The 14,715-nt window shown below is 40.4% G+C and overlaps 1 protein-coding gene across 1 annotated transcript in view; it reads left to right on the top strand.

Annotated features, from left to right (window-relative positions):
- Nucleotides 1–14,002, top strand: part of LOC122662882 (phospholipase D delta-like) — an 85,750-nt gene extending 71,748 nt beyond the window's left edge. The window contains exons 6-8 of the mRNA XM_043858589.1: nt 11,518–11,682; nt 13,243–13,440; nt 13,676–14,002. Of these exons, the coding sequence (XP_043714524.1) occupies nt 11,518–11,682; nt 13,243–13,440; nt 13,676–13,969 (657 nt within the window). The 3' untranslated portion in view covers nt 13,970–14,002. The remainder of the gene's footprint in view (nt 1–11,517; nt 11,683–13,242; nt 13,441–13,675) is intronic.
- Nucleotides 14,003–14,715: the final 713 nt, after the last annotated feature.

Below are 14,715 nucleotides of genomic sequence, written 5' to 3'. Positions count from 1 at the left end.
CTTTCTTTGGTAATACATTTTTTATTCACCAAATATATATATATATATATATCCTGAGTATATGATGATGTAGTTTAGAAGAATAAGAAAGCCAGAAACAAACAAGACCATCAAATGAGACCAAGAATGGAACTGATGAAGAGATGACGATTTTTTCTTTCAGCCACTCCATTCTGAGTAGGAGTATCGACACAGCTGGTCTGATGAAGTATCCCATTATCAGCCAATTATGTTTGGAACAGACCCTATGTATTCTCTGCCATTGTCACTACGCAGAATTTTTAGAGTTGCATTGAATTGGGTCTGAACCATACGATGAAAGAGCTGAAAACATCGAAAAACTTCACTCTTGTGCTGCATCATGTATACCCAGGTGGTATGAGTATGACAGTTAATAAAAGTAACAAACCATCAATGACCAGAAATAGATGTACGACAGGCAGGATCCCACACATCAGTATGAACTAAAGCAAAAGGGGAAACACTTCTTTTATTCAAAGGGGAAAAACTGGAACGAGTCTGTTTGGCTAAAACACAAGCCTCACATAAAAACTCGTCCGTTTTACAATCTTTGACTAATAGAGGAAATAAAAAAAAAAAAAAAGCTAGAGTTCGAAGAGGAGGATGGCTGAGCCGACAATGCCATAGGTGGAGATCAGGAGACGAGGCTGAGTGTAACTGATGAGCTGTAGATGAAGCTGGAGGAAAAGAAGTCTGACCCGTGTCAAGTAAGTAGAGACCACCTTGTACCTTACCACCCCCAATGGTCATCCCTTTCACCAGATCCTGTATGACACAGTGAGAAGGAAAAAGGGTTATTTTACAATTTAAATCTTTAGTAAGACTACTAAATAAAAGAAGATTAGTAGAGAAAGAGGGAACATGCAAAACAGAAGATAATGTTAGGGTAGGAAAGCAGCGAATGGAACCCTTTCCAGATGTAGGAGAAAGGAAATCATTTGCCACACGAACAATGTCTTTCTCGGAAGAGGGAGAATACTGATGAAAAATATGGGAGGAACCAGTCATGTGGTCAGTAGCACCGGAGTCTATAATCCAGGAACTGGAGACAGCCGATGCACAATGTCTACTGACTGGAATACCTAAAGCAAAGTGAGAACCAGAAGGGGCAATAGGTGCAGATGCCGAAGCAGGTGAAGCCGGAGAGGCCTTTAACATGCGACGGAAGGTTAGAAGTTCATCCGGAGTGAGACCAATGTTTGTAGAAGGGGCAGCAATAGTAGTTTCAGTGTGATTAGCCTTGGACTTGGACTTCCCACGACCACGTTTCGCCTCAAAGTCAGCAGGTTTCCCATGTAATTTCCAACAAGTAGCCTTAGTGTGATAGGATTTGTTGCAGTGTTTACACTTTACAGGCTCCTTGGAGGCTGCATTGCCATCAGGTATGCGAATGGGAGTAGGGCTGGAACCAGCTTGTAAAGTAGATCTATCAACAGTGGAAGTATGCAACATAGCAGCCCGACAAGTCTCCTCAGTATGGATCGAAGTACTAGATCTTGTATGACACAGTGAGAAGGAAAAAAGGTTATTTGGCAATTTAAATCTTTGGTAAGACTACTAATTGAAAGAAGATTAGTAGAGAAAGAGAGAACATGCAAAACAAAAGATAATGTATGACACAGTGAGAAGGAAAAAAGGTTATTTTGCAATTTAAATTTGTACCTTACCACCCCCATTCGTCGTCCCTTTCACCAAATCCTATATGACACAATGAGAAGGAAAAAAGGTTATTTTGCAATATAAATCTTTGGTAAGACTACTAATTGAAAGAAGATTAGTAGAGAAAGAGGGAACATGCAAAATAGAAGATAATGTAAGGGTAGGAGAGCAGCGAATGGAACCCTTTCCAGATATAGGAGAAAGGGAACCATTAGCCACACGAACAATGTCTTTCCCAGAAGAGGGAGAATACTGATGAAAAATATGGGAGGAACCAGTCATGTGGTCAGTAGCACCGGAGTCTATAATCCAGGGATTGGAGACAGCCGATGCACAATGACTACCGACTGGAATACCTGAAGCAAAGTGAGAACCAGAAGGGGCAGCAGGTGCAGATGCCAGAGCAGGTGAAGCTGGAGAGGCCTTTAACATGCGACAGAAAGCTAGAAGTTCATCTAGAGTGAGACCAATGTCTGTAGAACAGGCAACAGTAGTAGTTTCAGTGTGATTAGCCTTGGACTTGAACTTCCCATGACCACGTTTCGCCTCAAAGTCAGCAGGTTTGCCATGTAATTTTCAGCAAGTAGCCTTAGTGTGATAGGGTTTGTTGCAGTGTTTACATTTTACAGGCTCCTTGGAGGCTACATTGCCATCGAGTATGGAAATGGGAGTAGGGCTGGAACCAGCTTGTAAAGCAGATCTATCAACAGTGGAAGTATGCAACATAGCAGCCCGACGAGTCTCCTGAGTATGGACCAAAGCAAAGCACTGCTCTTATGTGGGGAAAGGAGATCGGCTAAGCACTTGCCAACGGACAGGATCATATTCAACATTCAGACCTGCCAATAAGTCATAGACATGAATTTTGTCCACATGTTTGCGATAGGCATCAATATAAGCTGCAGTGGAAGGCTGAAAATCTGAGTAGTAATCCAATTGCTGCCATAAACTCTTTAGGGCAGCATAGTATTTTGAGTCTTGACAATTCCTTCTGTTTGGTGTCATGAACCTTCTTTTGAATCTCATACACCTGAGCATCATTCCCTACCTACCCATAAGTCTCCTTGGCAGCACTCCATATTTGATGGGTTGTATCCAATAATCAATAATTGCTAGAGAGATCAGGTTGCATAGAGTCCAACAAATAGGACACCACCATAGCATCATTGGAAACCCATCGATCCTGAAGAGGACCAGTGTCGGCTGGCATTGTGTCACTGCCAATAATATATTTAGTAAGACCTCGACCAACAATGGTCAAATAAGTAGATCTGGACCACATTAAGTAATTTGTTCCATCGAGTTTAATAGGAGCAGCGAAAGGTAGATACTCAGTCCTTGTTTGTCCGTCAATCCTAGAAGTAGCAATAGTAAGATCTGAACCCGACATACTTGCATAAACCAATCAACAAAACCAGCAAGGGACAGATAAATAACTCAACAGATCCAGCAAGGGGTCGATGCAGCCAGCCAAAGAGGAACCAGAAAAAAATAGATCGATATTTGGAGAAATCGATCCTAGGTAGAGAAGACCTGAATTTTGTAAAAATATCAGTAGATGTGGTTGATATTAAGGTCGAGTGCTCCTCCGATATGGATAGAACTCCCCTTAAAAAATCAGCAAGAGGTGACAACCCTAACCCTAAAATCGATAAGTATCCGGGTTTTAGAAAACCCTGAAAGTTGAGATCGATGTAGGGTAGGGGGCTTCAGTTGTTGATGAAGACTTGTGATAGATGTTGTCCAAGGCTACTGGAATGGATCTCCAATATGAACAATCAATCTCCAGTGGTGATAGAGACTCGATCTTCAAGAGGGAGAGAATCTCCAAAAATTGTAGAAGAAAGAGAGGCAGCAACTATCGCAAAAAGAACTCGTTTATATCACTGATTGAAGAGTTAAGATGGAGGGAAGCAACTAGATCATTCGATCACCTCATTAGTGCTGCCCTTTAATAAGGGTGAAAAACCAGAAAAAAAAGAAGAGGAAGAAGAGGCCGAGAGAAAGAGAAAGAGAAACAATGGGGGGTGTTCTGAAACTTAGATCAGATTATTTAGTTTTGATGCCATGTTAGCAGAACAGTTTAGAATGCAATGCTTGAATAATCAATGTGATCATCAAGCCCTCTTATTTATAATATTGGAAGAATGGACAAAATTACAAATAAGCCCCCTCATAGCCGACTCGACTAGCTATGGGGGGAATACCCCAAGATACCCTTTCGGGTTACATCACTCAACAAATACATAGTGACTTATGTGATTTTAAGTCATATGAGTCTAGGGGGGAAATAAGTATGTGATTACATATTCATCCAAAAAAAAAAGTATGTGATTACATTTATTAATGACTTTTCTAGGATATGCCATAATCTATCTCCTTAAGATTAAGGATGAGGCAGAAAATGCTTTTTAAGTCCCTTAGAGCAAAGAATCAACTAGGAAGGAAGATTAAACATCTCAAAACTGATAGAGGCACTAAGTATGGTACTACTAGTCTAGGTTAAATACTGTGAAACTAGTGGTATATTATACATGAAACCACAACCCCTTACTAACCCTAGTCCAATGGAGTGGCGGAAAGGAAAAACCAAACTTTGAAAGAAATGAAGAATTCAATGTTAATAAGTTCGGGATCACCACTTGATATGTGGGTGGAAGCTATGCTATCTGCTTGTCATATCTTGAATAGAATACCCCTCCAGAAGACCGGAATATTACTTTATGAATTATGGTTTGGAAACAAACTAAGTTTAGAACATTTAAGAGTATGAGGCTTTTTAGTTAAGGTAGCAATATCTGAGCCTAAGAAAAGAAAATTAGTTCCTAAGCCTTGCGGTTGTGCATTTATTCGTTACGCAAAGCATGGATCGGCATATAAATTTTTAGTCATTAAAACCTTGGATGATGTGTTTGAAGAAAACGCTATAATAGAATCTCGGAATGCCGAATTATTTGAGAACTTATTTCCTTACAAGTCTAATCTACCCATGAATAACGATGATAGAACTAATTCTAATTTAGGAAAGGAAGTGTCAATAAACAATGACCCACTACCAATTGAAGAAAGTCAACTTGGAAGAGGTAAAAGACAAAGAAAGTCTACCTATGCAGGAGATGAGTGACTTGTCTATTTAGTAGACAAGGATCCTCTAACTTGTAAAGAGACAATAACCTCTCTGGATGCCGTCCACAACGTTCTAAAATATTAGATACTAAGTGGATTTTTCAAAAGAAGTTAAAACCTAATGGGTCATTAGACAAGTTCAAAGCGAGATTTGTTGTTAAAGGCTTTCAATAAAAGCAAAACATTGACTATTTTGACACTTTCGCTCTGGTAGCAAGAATTTCTGCTCTAGGAGTTATGATTGTTGTAGCATCAATGTATAATTTGGTAAATACATAAAAAAAAATGTTCTTAAACTGAGACTTAGACGAGGAAATATATATTAAACAACCAAAAGGTTGCATTGTATAGAAACAAAAACACAAGGTATGAAAGCTTGTGAAATCTCTATATGGACTGAAACAAACACCTAAACCATGGCATGAGAAACTTGATATAGTACTTTTATCAAATGGATTTCTCGTGAATGATGCAGAAAGGTATTTATATAGTATGTTCAACCATGGTAAATGTGTATTTATCATACTTTATGTAGATGATATGCTTATTATGGTAACAAGTTTAGACATAGTGAAACAAACCAAAAATCTTCGAATGTCCAACTTTGATACAAAAGATATGGGGTAAGCTGATGTGATTCTTGGAATCAAGATCACAAGGAAAGAAAATGAGATCATTTTATCTTAAGCTCACTATGTTGAAGCTATGCTTAAAAAATATAGATACTTTGATTTTCCAACAGTTAAAACACCTTTGAAGGTTGGATGTCATTTAAAGAAAAACTTGGGTTTTTTTTTGTTAACCCGAATATTACCTGGGACCCGGGCCAGCCCCTAGAATTTTATTAATATCAAAACTTGGAGAAAGAATACAAGGGGGGGATGTACCACCTTACCCCAACCCACGGAGCATAACTCTCAACAAAAACTATTCCCAAACCCAAACCAAACAAGAACATAAAGAACTGTACATTACTTTCTGAAGACTGGTAAACCAGCCTTGTCTTCCCGAAGAATACGTTGCAGATCCCCCGGTGGTTGACTGCCATACTGGAAAACAATGGAAGCACCTGTATCACAAGCTAAATTGGCAAGCCAATCCACTACCTTGTTACTTTCCCTATAAGCAAAAGATAAAAGAGGCCATGAAGAACGAAAAAGGGCCATGGACTCCTGGAACCAGTACCATCCCCTCCATAATCTACACCTCTTATGGTGTATCATTCTGACCGTAGTGGAGGAATCTGAATTCACCACAAAATCAGTAAGGCCTAACTTATGGCACGGCTTCAAGCCATTTCTCAAAGCCCTTAATTCTGCAATTGAATTCGTGCACTCGCCATAAAACCTAGAAAAGGCTGCCAAAACGACCACTTCCTTATCTCTGATGATCCTTCCACCCCCTCCTACACCAGGATTACCTCTACAGGCACCATCCACATTAAGCTTCACTGAGGTGAAAGGCGGACACCAATAAACAGGGATCGGGTGCTTCAGTCTGGTAGGCGGAACCGATAAGCCAAAACATTGTAGAATTAAAACTTCCCTAGAAGAACCCGAGGGCCCAAACTTGGGAGGGTACGGGATGTCTTTCACCCCAATTTTTATGGTCTCAATAATTGAACTTGCAGTTCGCATTCGTTCCCCGTGCCTTCTGTTGTTCCTTTTCTTCCAAAGCTCCCAAACTACTAGGGAAGATAACAGCCCAATATTATAGGCAAAGAGGCTTTTACAACTTGCCGCCTCATGCCAAAGCAAGATTCAACTCTTGGCATCCTGAGATGAAATCACATTAATATCGAAAAGACGTGAAAAGAAATTCCAGACCTTAGTCGCAGTGCCTCCAGTTACTAGGCAATGGGCTGTTGTATCTCTCCTAGGGCTACCGCAACAGTTATACTTAGATGCTAGGGGAATACCAACAACCATCAAAGACTCATCTGTGGGTATTCTTCCAGTTGTCTTAGAAGGCTATTGTGGCACCAATTGGATTTCAGACCATAAGATTGTTGGAATAATATGGGCTAGAATTATAAGACTTATCTCTTTGAGAAGTTTTCCTCGAACAAAGTGAGACGATGCAGCCAAGAAAGTCCACACAGGAAAGTGTTGCTTGAAGATGAAATACACAAACAGAATTAGTTGAGTCACATCTGAGTAGACACTTGCCTTAAGGTCTGAAATGCCCCCTTTAATAGTACATCTGGGGTTTCTCGTGCTTTACCTCCTTGATTAAACAACCACAGAATCGCAGTCTTGATGCACACAGACTTTTATTGATAGGGAGGGTAAGGATAGGCTCACTAAACAGTGTTTAGAAGAATGGTTTTTATGCAATTAAAAAACGCGAAATGGTAGAAAGAGCATTGCACCGAACAATATGTATACTTGTACTGGTATACAGTTGCAGAAATAATAGAAATTGTAGTAGGGGAAGAAATCCGGACAGAGGGAAGCTTTCACTGGAATATAAAGTGTTTTAGTTGAATACACAACATATATATCTATAGGTGTATACATGTCTGTACGTATGGATGCTACCTATACACGTATGGGTGTTTCTTATATAAGTATGGGTGCTACCTATATGTATACAAGTGTTGTACACGTGTGGGTATGTACCTGTACATAAAGGTACTCTCAGGTCTCAAGTATGTATAGGTGCCTATGCATGGTGTCTTTACGTATGGGTATGTAATTTGAATTTAAACTTTTCAAATTCAAATTCATTTCATTTGAATTTTCGTAGTCAAAATAAAAGAGAGTTTTTGGCTTGATTGACCCACACCCGTATCCGACCATGGCCATAGCCCGACTCGGCTCGGCGCGTACGTTTGAAAAAGCACCCCAGACCCAACCCCTCATCTTTGAAGAGAGAGACTTCTCTCTAGACCCCATTCCCTTTGTTCCAATCCTTACTAATAACCAAGGTACCGTTTGATAACATTATATTTCTGGTGTTTCTATGTTAATTGTGTTCCCAGCACTCAAAAGCACTCAAAAAACAGTTTGATAAACATGTTTTGTTTCATGTGTTTTTGGTACCATAAATCAAAATTTATGGTCATTTATTTGAAATGTAACAAATTTGTAGAAATTACTTGTGTCTACCATTTTTTCTACCAATTGCAGAAGTGTTGCCCGATTAAAAAAAAAAAAAAAGGAAAACACCCGTTTGGGATTTGGGGTCTCTACTCGAACCAAAGAAGTCTGTTCGCCTGCGATGGAGGTTCCAACCTGCAGCGGTGGAGTTCCCTGAAACCAGGTATGTTTTTTTTTTTGTGCTTCGATTCTCTGCTTCTCTTTCTTTCTTCTCGATTTTTTTTCCTGGTTCGATGCATTTCACTCTCTCTGCTCTTCTTCTTCTTTTTTTTCGGCTGCTGGCGGAATCCTAAAGGGGTTCGATCGAGTATTCAGAGGGGGAAAAAAGGGACGGTGCTGCCTGTGGAATCAAAGGAGATGGGTTGGGTTTCAGCGAGAGACGGGAGAGGTAAAGGGTTGCTGCGGGAAGGGAATGGGGTTGCTGTGGTTTGAAGTTTTTTTTTTTTTTTTTTGTGTGTGGGTATCGAACCAGAGAAGTGGATGACATCGAGAAGAAGGTGGGGGAATGGAGGGTGGGAGAAAGGGGCTGGCGGGTGCACTGGGAATCGACGGGAAATTTTTTTTACACTGTACTTGACGGAAGGATGGGCTTGGATTTCTGTGGAGTCGAAGGACAGGGAAAGGGGTAGAGTTTCAGCGGGAAATGGGAGAGAGAGGTTGCGGGGGCAGAAACGATTGTTAGTCAGTCATCGTTACCATGGGTTAAATATTTTGTAAATGCTTAAACTATCCTTAAAGAGTACTGAAGTGACAGATTTACCCCTTTCTTCTTCTTCTTCCCCTGCAACAAAAATGAGACCAGACCTGTTTCAAAAACCGTTAGGGCATCTTTGAAGATTAAGCCCGAAAGGTCAAATCAGAATCAGAGAAAAGCTTCGTTCGTGGCTCTTACGGCGATCGTCCTCGCCGTCTTCTCCTTCATTGGAGATGCTATCGCTGCTGATGCTCGGACTCGGTGCCGTCTCCCCGGGAACTATGGAGTACCCCAAACAGAAACAGAGGAAACCGTCTGAACCAGGAGCAACTCGATTTTAGGCCAAGAGAGCAGGTGTCGCAGATCAATTTCAGGCACAAATTCTGGCGTTGCAGCTCGATTTCAGGAACTCAACAGTAAAACAGGAAGAGAGAAGAATAACTGAGCACACTTAGTCTTTACAATCTCTGTCAACTGTAGTGATCCCCAAAATATAGATCCCATTAACGAGTCAATGCACAATACTTGCTCTCAACACCGACAATCACATGCCCATTCGATGCAGCTAGTGGATTCACCCAGAGACGAATCACCATCTTCGGCCGAGTAGGGCTTTCCGCTTGCAAAAGCAATTCGAGTCCGCCGAAAAGCATTGAGAAATAGTCTTACAGAGAGAGAGAGAGAGAGTCAGGGAGGGTAAGGAGTAGAAAGAATGGATGGAGAGCAAGAGCAACCATCCCCAAATCCTTCCACGCTCCTCAGAGACATCTCTAATTTCAGAACCCCTAAACATTCATTCCAAAAACCTACTTCATACTCCCCATATCCTCATTTATTCACTGCACCTAAACAAACCCCATCTTTCTGTCGCCGCACTTCAATTGCTCCATCCTCTCGTTCAAAAGCTGCTCGTAAGCTCAAAGCCTTTGAGCTTGAACAATTTCAATCCTCTTGGAAGGCCCAATAGCAGAATAGGCTAGTTTCTACTCTCTACATAAACCAAGAGATTCTCACCGACCCAACACCAACGGCTCTTTCCCAAGGCAAACTCAAAAAATCAAGAGTAAATTAGAAACTTCTCCAGCTCTCTCTCTGTCACTTGAACAATTTCAATCCTCTTTGAGAATCCTATAGCTTGTGGATGTGATATTACCGCCTTGAATGGAGCAGATCGATTGGAAAATGCAAGGACTGTGTTTGCTAACGGTAAGAGGGACAGTTGGCCAGGAGGAACCATTCGCGAATCTGGAGAAAGATATCAGATCCATTCGTTGGTTGAAGCGAGAGAGCTAAACAAGCCATTGCTTTAGGGTTCACTTCAGGATCTACGGAGATCTAAGTTTTTGTTTCAGATGCTATAGTCATCGAAAGTACATGGCCAATTCTCTATTGAACAACTAGGGTTCTTAGGCCTGTTCCGCTTCTCTGTTATCAAGTCGAAACAGAAAAAATTGCAGATACTAGTAGAGGATTCGCCCCTCATAATTGCAGAGAATCGCCAAGGTTTCGCCCCTCTCTCTCCCTGCTTTACTGTTGAGTTCCTACTTCAGTCGTGAAAGAAGGAAGGAGGAGGGTAAGAGGTAAGGGGTAAGGGGGTAAATCTGTCAATTTACTGTTTTTCTATTGAATATGTGATAAGGGTAAAATGGACTTTTCCATTCAACCACGAACAGCAAACTAACACTGTCAGGTTTCAGGGTGTGTAAATTGTTTTCCCTTTTTTTTTTTTTCAGTGCTGATATCGGCAGAACAATGGTGGGGATAGAGAATAGGGAAAGGGAATGGGGTTGCTGCTAGTGTTGTTCGGTCACAACTGCAGAGAAAAGAAATTAGGAAAGAAAAGGAGGAAGAAGAAGAACAGAATGGGGAAAAGATCACCCAAGTTTATCAAACACCATTTTGCAACCCAGAAATATGTTTCTGCAACCAAAAACACCAAAAAGCATTTTTGGTGAGAAACGGAACAGAAACACGCGTAAGGTTATCAAACGGACCCCAAGTGTGAACTTTTTTCCACTTCCAATGTGGGACTAAAATCTCACACTTGTTTTGCTTGCTCATACACTACCAAACAAAACCAAGAATGCAAAGCAAAACAAAGGAGGAAGTTTTGAAACTTTTATATTTTACATAAAATACAACAAGATCATATCAGGTTTCAACCATATTTCGGTAGTTTCGACCAAAAAAATATTGAGTTTGGACCAGTTTCAACCAGCTCATGACATTTCAAGCTTGGCCCAGAAAAATACCAGGTTTTGGTCGAAACCTGGGTAATCTCTGTTCCGGCCAGGGTCGAAACCAGCCTCGGAACCGAGATTTAGAATCTTGAATATAGCACCCTAATCGATCAGCTTCTTTTTTCTCCCCTATTTTCTTCTCTTCTTGTTCTCTTTATCTGCACATGTATTGGTTAGTGCTTTTCTGATTTTGTCACATGACTGATTATTTATCGGATGCCATAAATTGGATTTGCTATCACTGCATCCGTATTCAGGATAAACAGGTCCGGATCCGTATATTTGACCCATTTACAGTCCTAAGTCCTAACGATATGGCACGATTAGGAAACATGTCACTGTTGTCATTACAAATGATTATGGTTTTGTCTTGGTGATAATTGTTGCCTCCATGTATAGCCATAGTAAATACTTCCAAGACACTATAGTTTCTTAAAAATTGCTGCTCCTATTTTTCAAATGGTATATTGACACAGCAAAGTATTTTATTTGCCGCAACTTCTCATTAATCATAATATCAGCATGGTTCATTTCAAAATCTTTATATGGTTTGGTTGGTGTAACAATAATGACTTGGTATATACTTAAGGTAGGTACAAGGAATCATTACGTAGTAAGTATTTACATGACATTTGACTAATGGGGCTGTTGTTTTAACTTTTCTTTGCATTTGCAGAGCCAAACAATGCAAATGATGTATGAAATTATTGCACAGCAGCTACAAGACATGCATCTTGAGAACTCTCACCCTCAAGACTACCTGAATTTCTATTGTCTTGGTAATCAGGAACCTGATGGAACTTCACGGCCAAGTAGCCAACCATCTACTAATGGTGATGCGGTAATCATACAGAAACAGATTGATTTTGTGGTGTAATTTGTGTTGATTTTGGTCATTACAACCTCCATTGTAACCAAAATAAAACTTAAAGAAATAACTTCAATTATTATAACTAGCCTGTCTAGTGGTTCATAAACCATTAGTTAGCATGTACTGTGGGTCCACTTATCAATAAATTCCCGGGCAACATAACACTCCTGAAAAAAAGAACGTCCCAGTGCACAAGGCCCCTGCCACTGCAGGTTTTGGGAGGGGCAAATGTGCATAGCCTTACCCCCTGCTTCGCAGGAGAGGCTGTTTCCACGTTTCAAACCCGCAGCCAACAAGTTTCAATAACAACATAGCACTCCTGACTCTCCCTGTCTGGTATTGGTTTAAATTTATTTAAATGCAGATAAATTTGCGACATCTGAGCTTCATTTGCTGACTTCAGTTTTATCTAGGTCTTCTTTAACAGATGTTTTAAGAATTTTAAGTGTCTATAATCGTGAGAAACCCACCCTACTATTCAACACACAGGCTTTTCTTGTAATTTGTCCAGGCACTTGTTGCTACTGCACACCAAATTTCTGTCAAGCACTCCTAACTGTTGCTAATTTTCTATTCTTGAAAGAGAGATTTCAGGCTTTCTCAGAAATCCGTTTGGGGTGATTCATGATGCCATTACCCATCATTCAGCCTGTATTTCATCTTTGTTCTTTGATTAACATCATTCAACCAGCGTGCCAATTAAATTCACATGATGCATCTTGTATCCATGCAATAGAAAACCAGGAATTATCTCTAAAATAATTACATTCCCTGAAGCAGCCTCTCTGCGAAAGCAGGGGTAAGGCTGCATACATTATGACCCTCCCCAGACCATGACCCTGCAGTGGAGGGAGCCTCATGCACTGGGTATGCCCTTTTTTTTTATTCCATGAAACAGACCGAGGTGGGCCTTGGTGCAATGGTAAAGGTTGCTCCATTGTGACCAAGTGCTCCATTGAGCCTCGTGCACTGGGTACATCCTTTTTTTTTATTCCATGAAATAGACCCTAACCATGCCACATGGTTCCTACATTACATTCTGGTTGTGTAGCAACTAATTGTGTAGTAATATCCATTGGAAGAGAGTTCATGAGTATCTCATGTACAAAAAAATTTCAACTATGTGTTTCCCATATCTCAGTTTTCATCTGGTTTGATGAGCTTATATTTCACATGAAACTTGGCATCTGTAAAGATCAAATATAGATTGTTTTCATAAGAACCAACAGGTATATTGGCGTTTTATCTATGCCTCGACTCTTGAGACACATTCATTAACAAAAAATTTTATAGTGTAATGCTGAGAAATGGATGGCACTAAGGAATTACTTGGTACATTTCTTCACATTACCCTTTTTATTCTATTCTATTAAATGCTGCAACACCTAGGTTCTTGTGGAATTTTGATGCAACGGGAGGTAGCCTGCAGTTTGATCGGATACATGTTCATTAGAAATATTTCTCACATCAATATGGGTAGATAGAAATTTTATATAGTGTAATACTGAAAATTCGAAACTGTTCTTTCAGGGGTCTGCTGCCCAAAAGTACCGGCGGTTTATGATTTATGTTCATTCCAAAGGAATGGTAGTAGATGATGAATATGTCATTGTAGGATCTGCCAATATCAATGACAGATCATTGGATGGTTCAAGAGACACAGAGATAGCTATGGGTGCATATCAGCCACATCACACATGGGCTGAGAAGAGACACCCGCATGGTCAGGTTGGTAACATTTTTTCATCCGGTTTGACTTTTATTTATTCTGTTTAGCATACTTATTTCTGGAGTCGAAAATGTGGCCTAAATTGAAGTCTGAATCACCACATGAATGGGTTGCACTCAGAGTTGAATGGAAATGATGACACTCCAAAAGCAGTTTTCTTCGCTTTTCTCTTACCTTGCCATCGATTCAGAGTAATCTAAGTAAAAGGTACAATTTTCTGTTTGGTTTGTGCAGATATATGGATATAGGATGTCTCTCTGGGCTGAACACCTAGGGATGGTAGATGACCTCTTCGAGGAGCCTCACAGTTTGGATTGTGTAAACTATGTGAATAAATTGGCTCGTGAGAACTGGGAGACATACGTAGCTGAGGAAGTTAAACCGCTGCGTGGCCACCTTCTCAAGTACCCAATCTCGGTAGATGCCAATGGGAAGGTGGGTCCTTTGCCTGGACATGAGAATTTTCCTGATGTTGGTGGTAAGATACTTGGGACTCCCTCCTCCCTTCCAGATGCTCTGACCACATAGTGTGCAATCATTTTCTTGTTCATATGTGTTTGACTGAACCCAAAAGAACAGTAGAGAGTGTGTGTGTGTGTGTTGAAGGGGAGGGGGGGTTGTGTGTGTACACGGCTGATAAATTTCAGGGGTACTAATTGGTCACCACCCCTTTGTTGCATTTTATTCGATGTAATTTTAGATGTACATACCAGATAAAGAATAACAGTTCTGTTCTATATCCACTGTATTCAAAAAAGAATTTCACATTTCTATTTCCACTATCCTCCGCTCTAAGAATTCTGGGTCATGAAATTTTGTTATGATTATACTACATATTGGATTGTTCTGGCCAATTGGTTGATGATCCGAAAGATCTGATTGCTTGGCCCTGTGGTACGATCTGGAATTTCTTGAAGACCTCGTGTGGCATTTTTTTTCTCTAAGAGTATTTACTGGTGGACTGCAATCTGATTGCCGGGTGCACTGGCGCTCAAACACTTGTGGGTAAGTGGTAAACATGCCACAGAGGACCATTAGACTGTTCTTTGTGGTCTGTGTGCAGAGTGTGCAGACCGTGCAATGCTAATCTCTGATTGATTGGTTCTAGGAGGAAGAAGACAAAATTCTATTGTACCTCTTCGAAATATAACCCAAAATTCTCTTCTTAGGGCATCAGAATTTGTACATTATACGTAACTCACAATATGTTGGACATTGGTAACGATTAGTTTTCTGTATGTTTTCTTTTCAAGAGACATCTTCTGGACTTTTTT

The sequence above is a fragment of the Telopea speciosissima genome, chromosome 5 (genome assembly GCF_018873765.1).
Source record: "Telopea speciosissima isolate NSW1024214 ecotype Mountain lineage chromosome 5, Tspe_v1, whole genome shotgun sequence".
Taxonomy (NCBI): Eukaryota; Viridiplantae; Streptophyta; class Magnoliopsida; order Proteales; family Proteaceae; genus Telopea; species Telopea speciosissima.
This window is presented reverse-complemented; position numbering and strand designations above follow the sequence as displayed.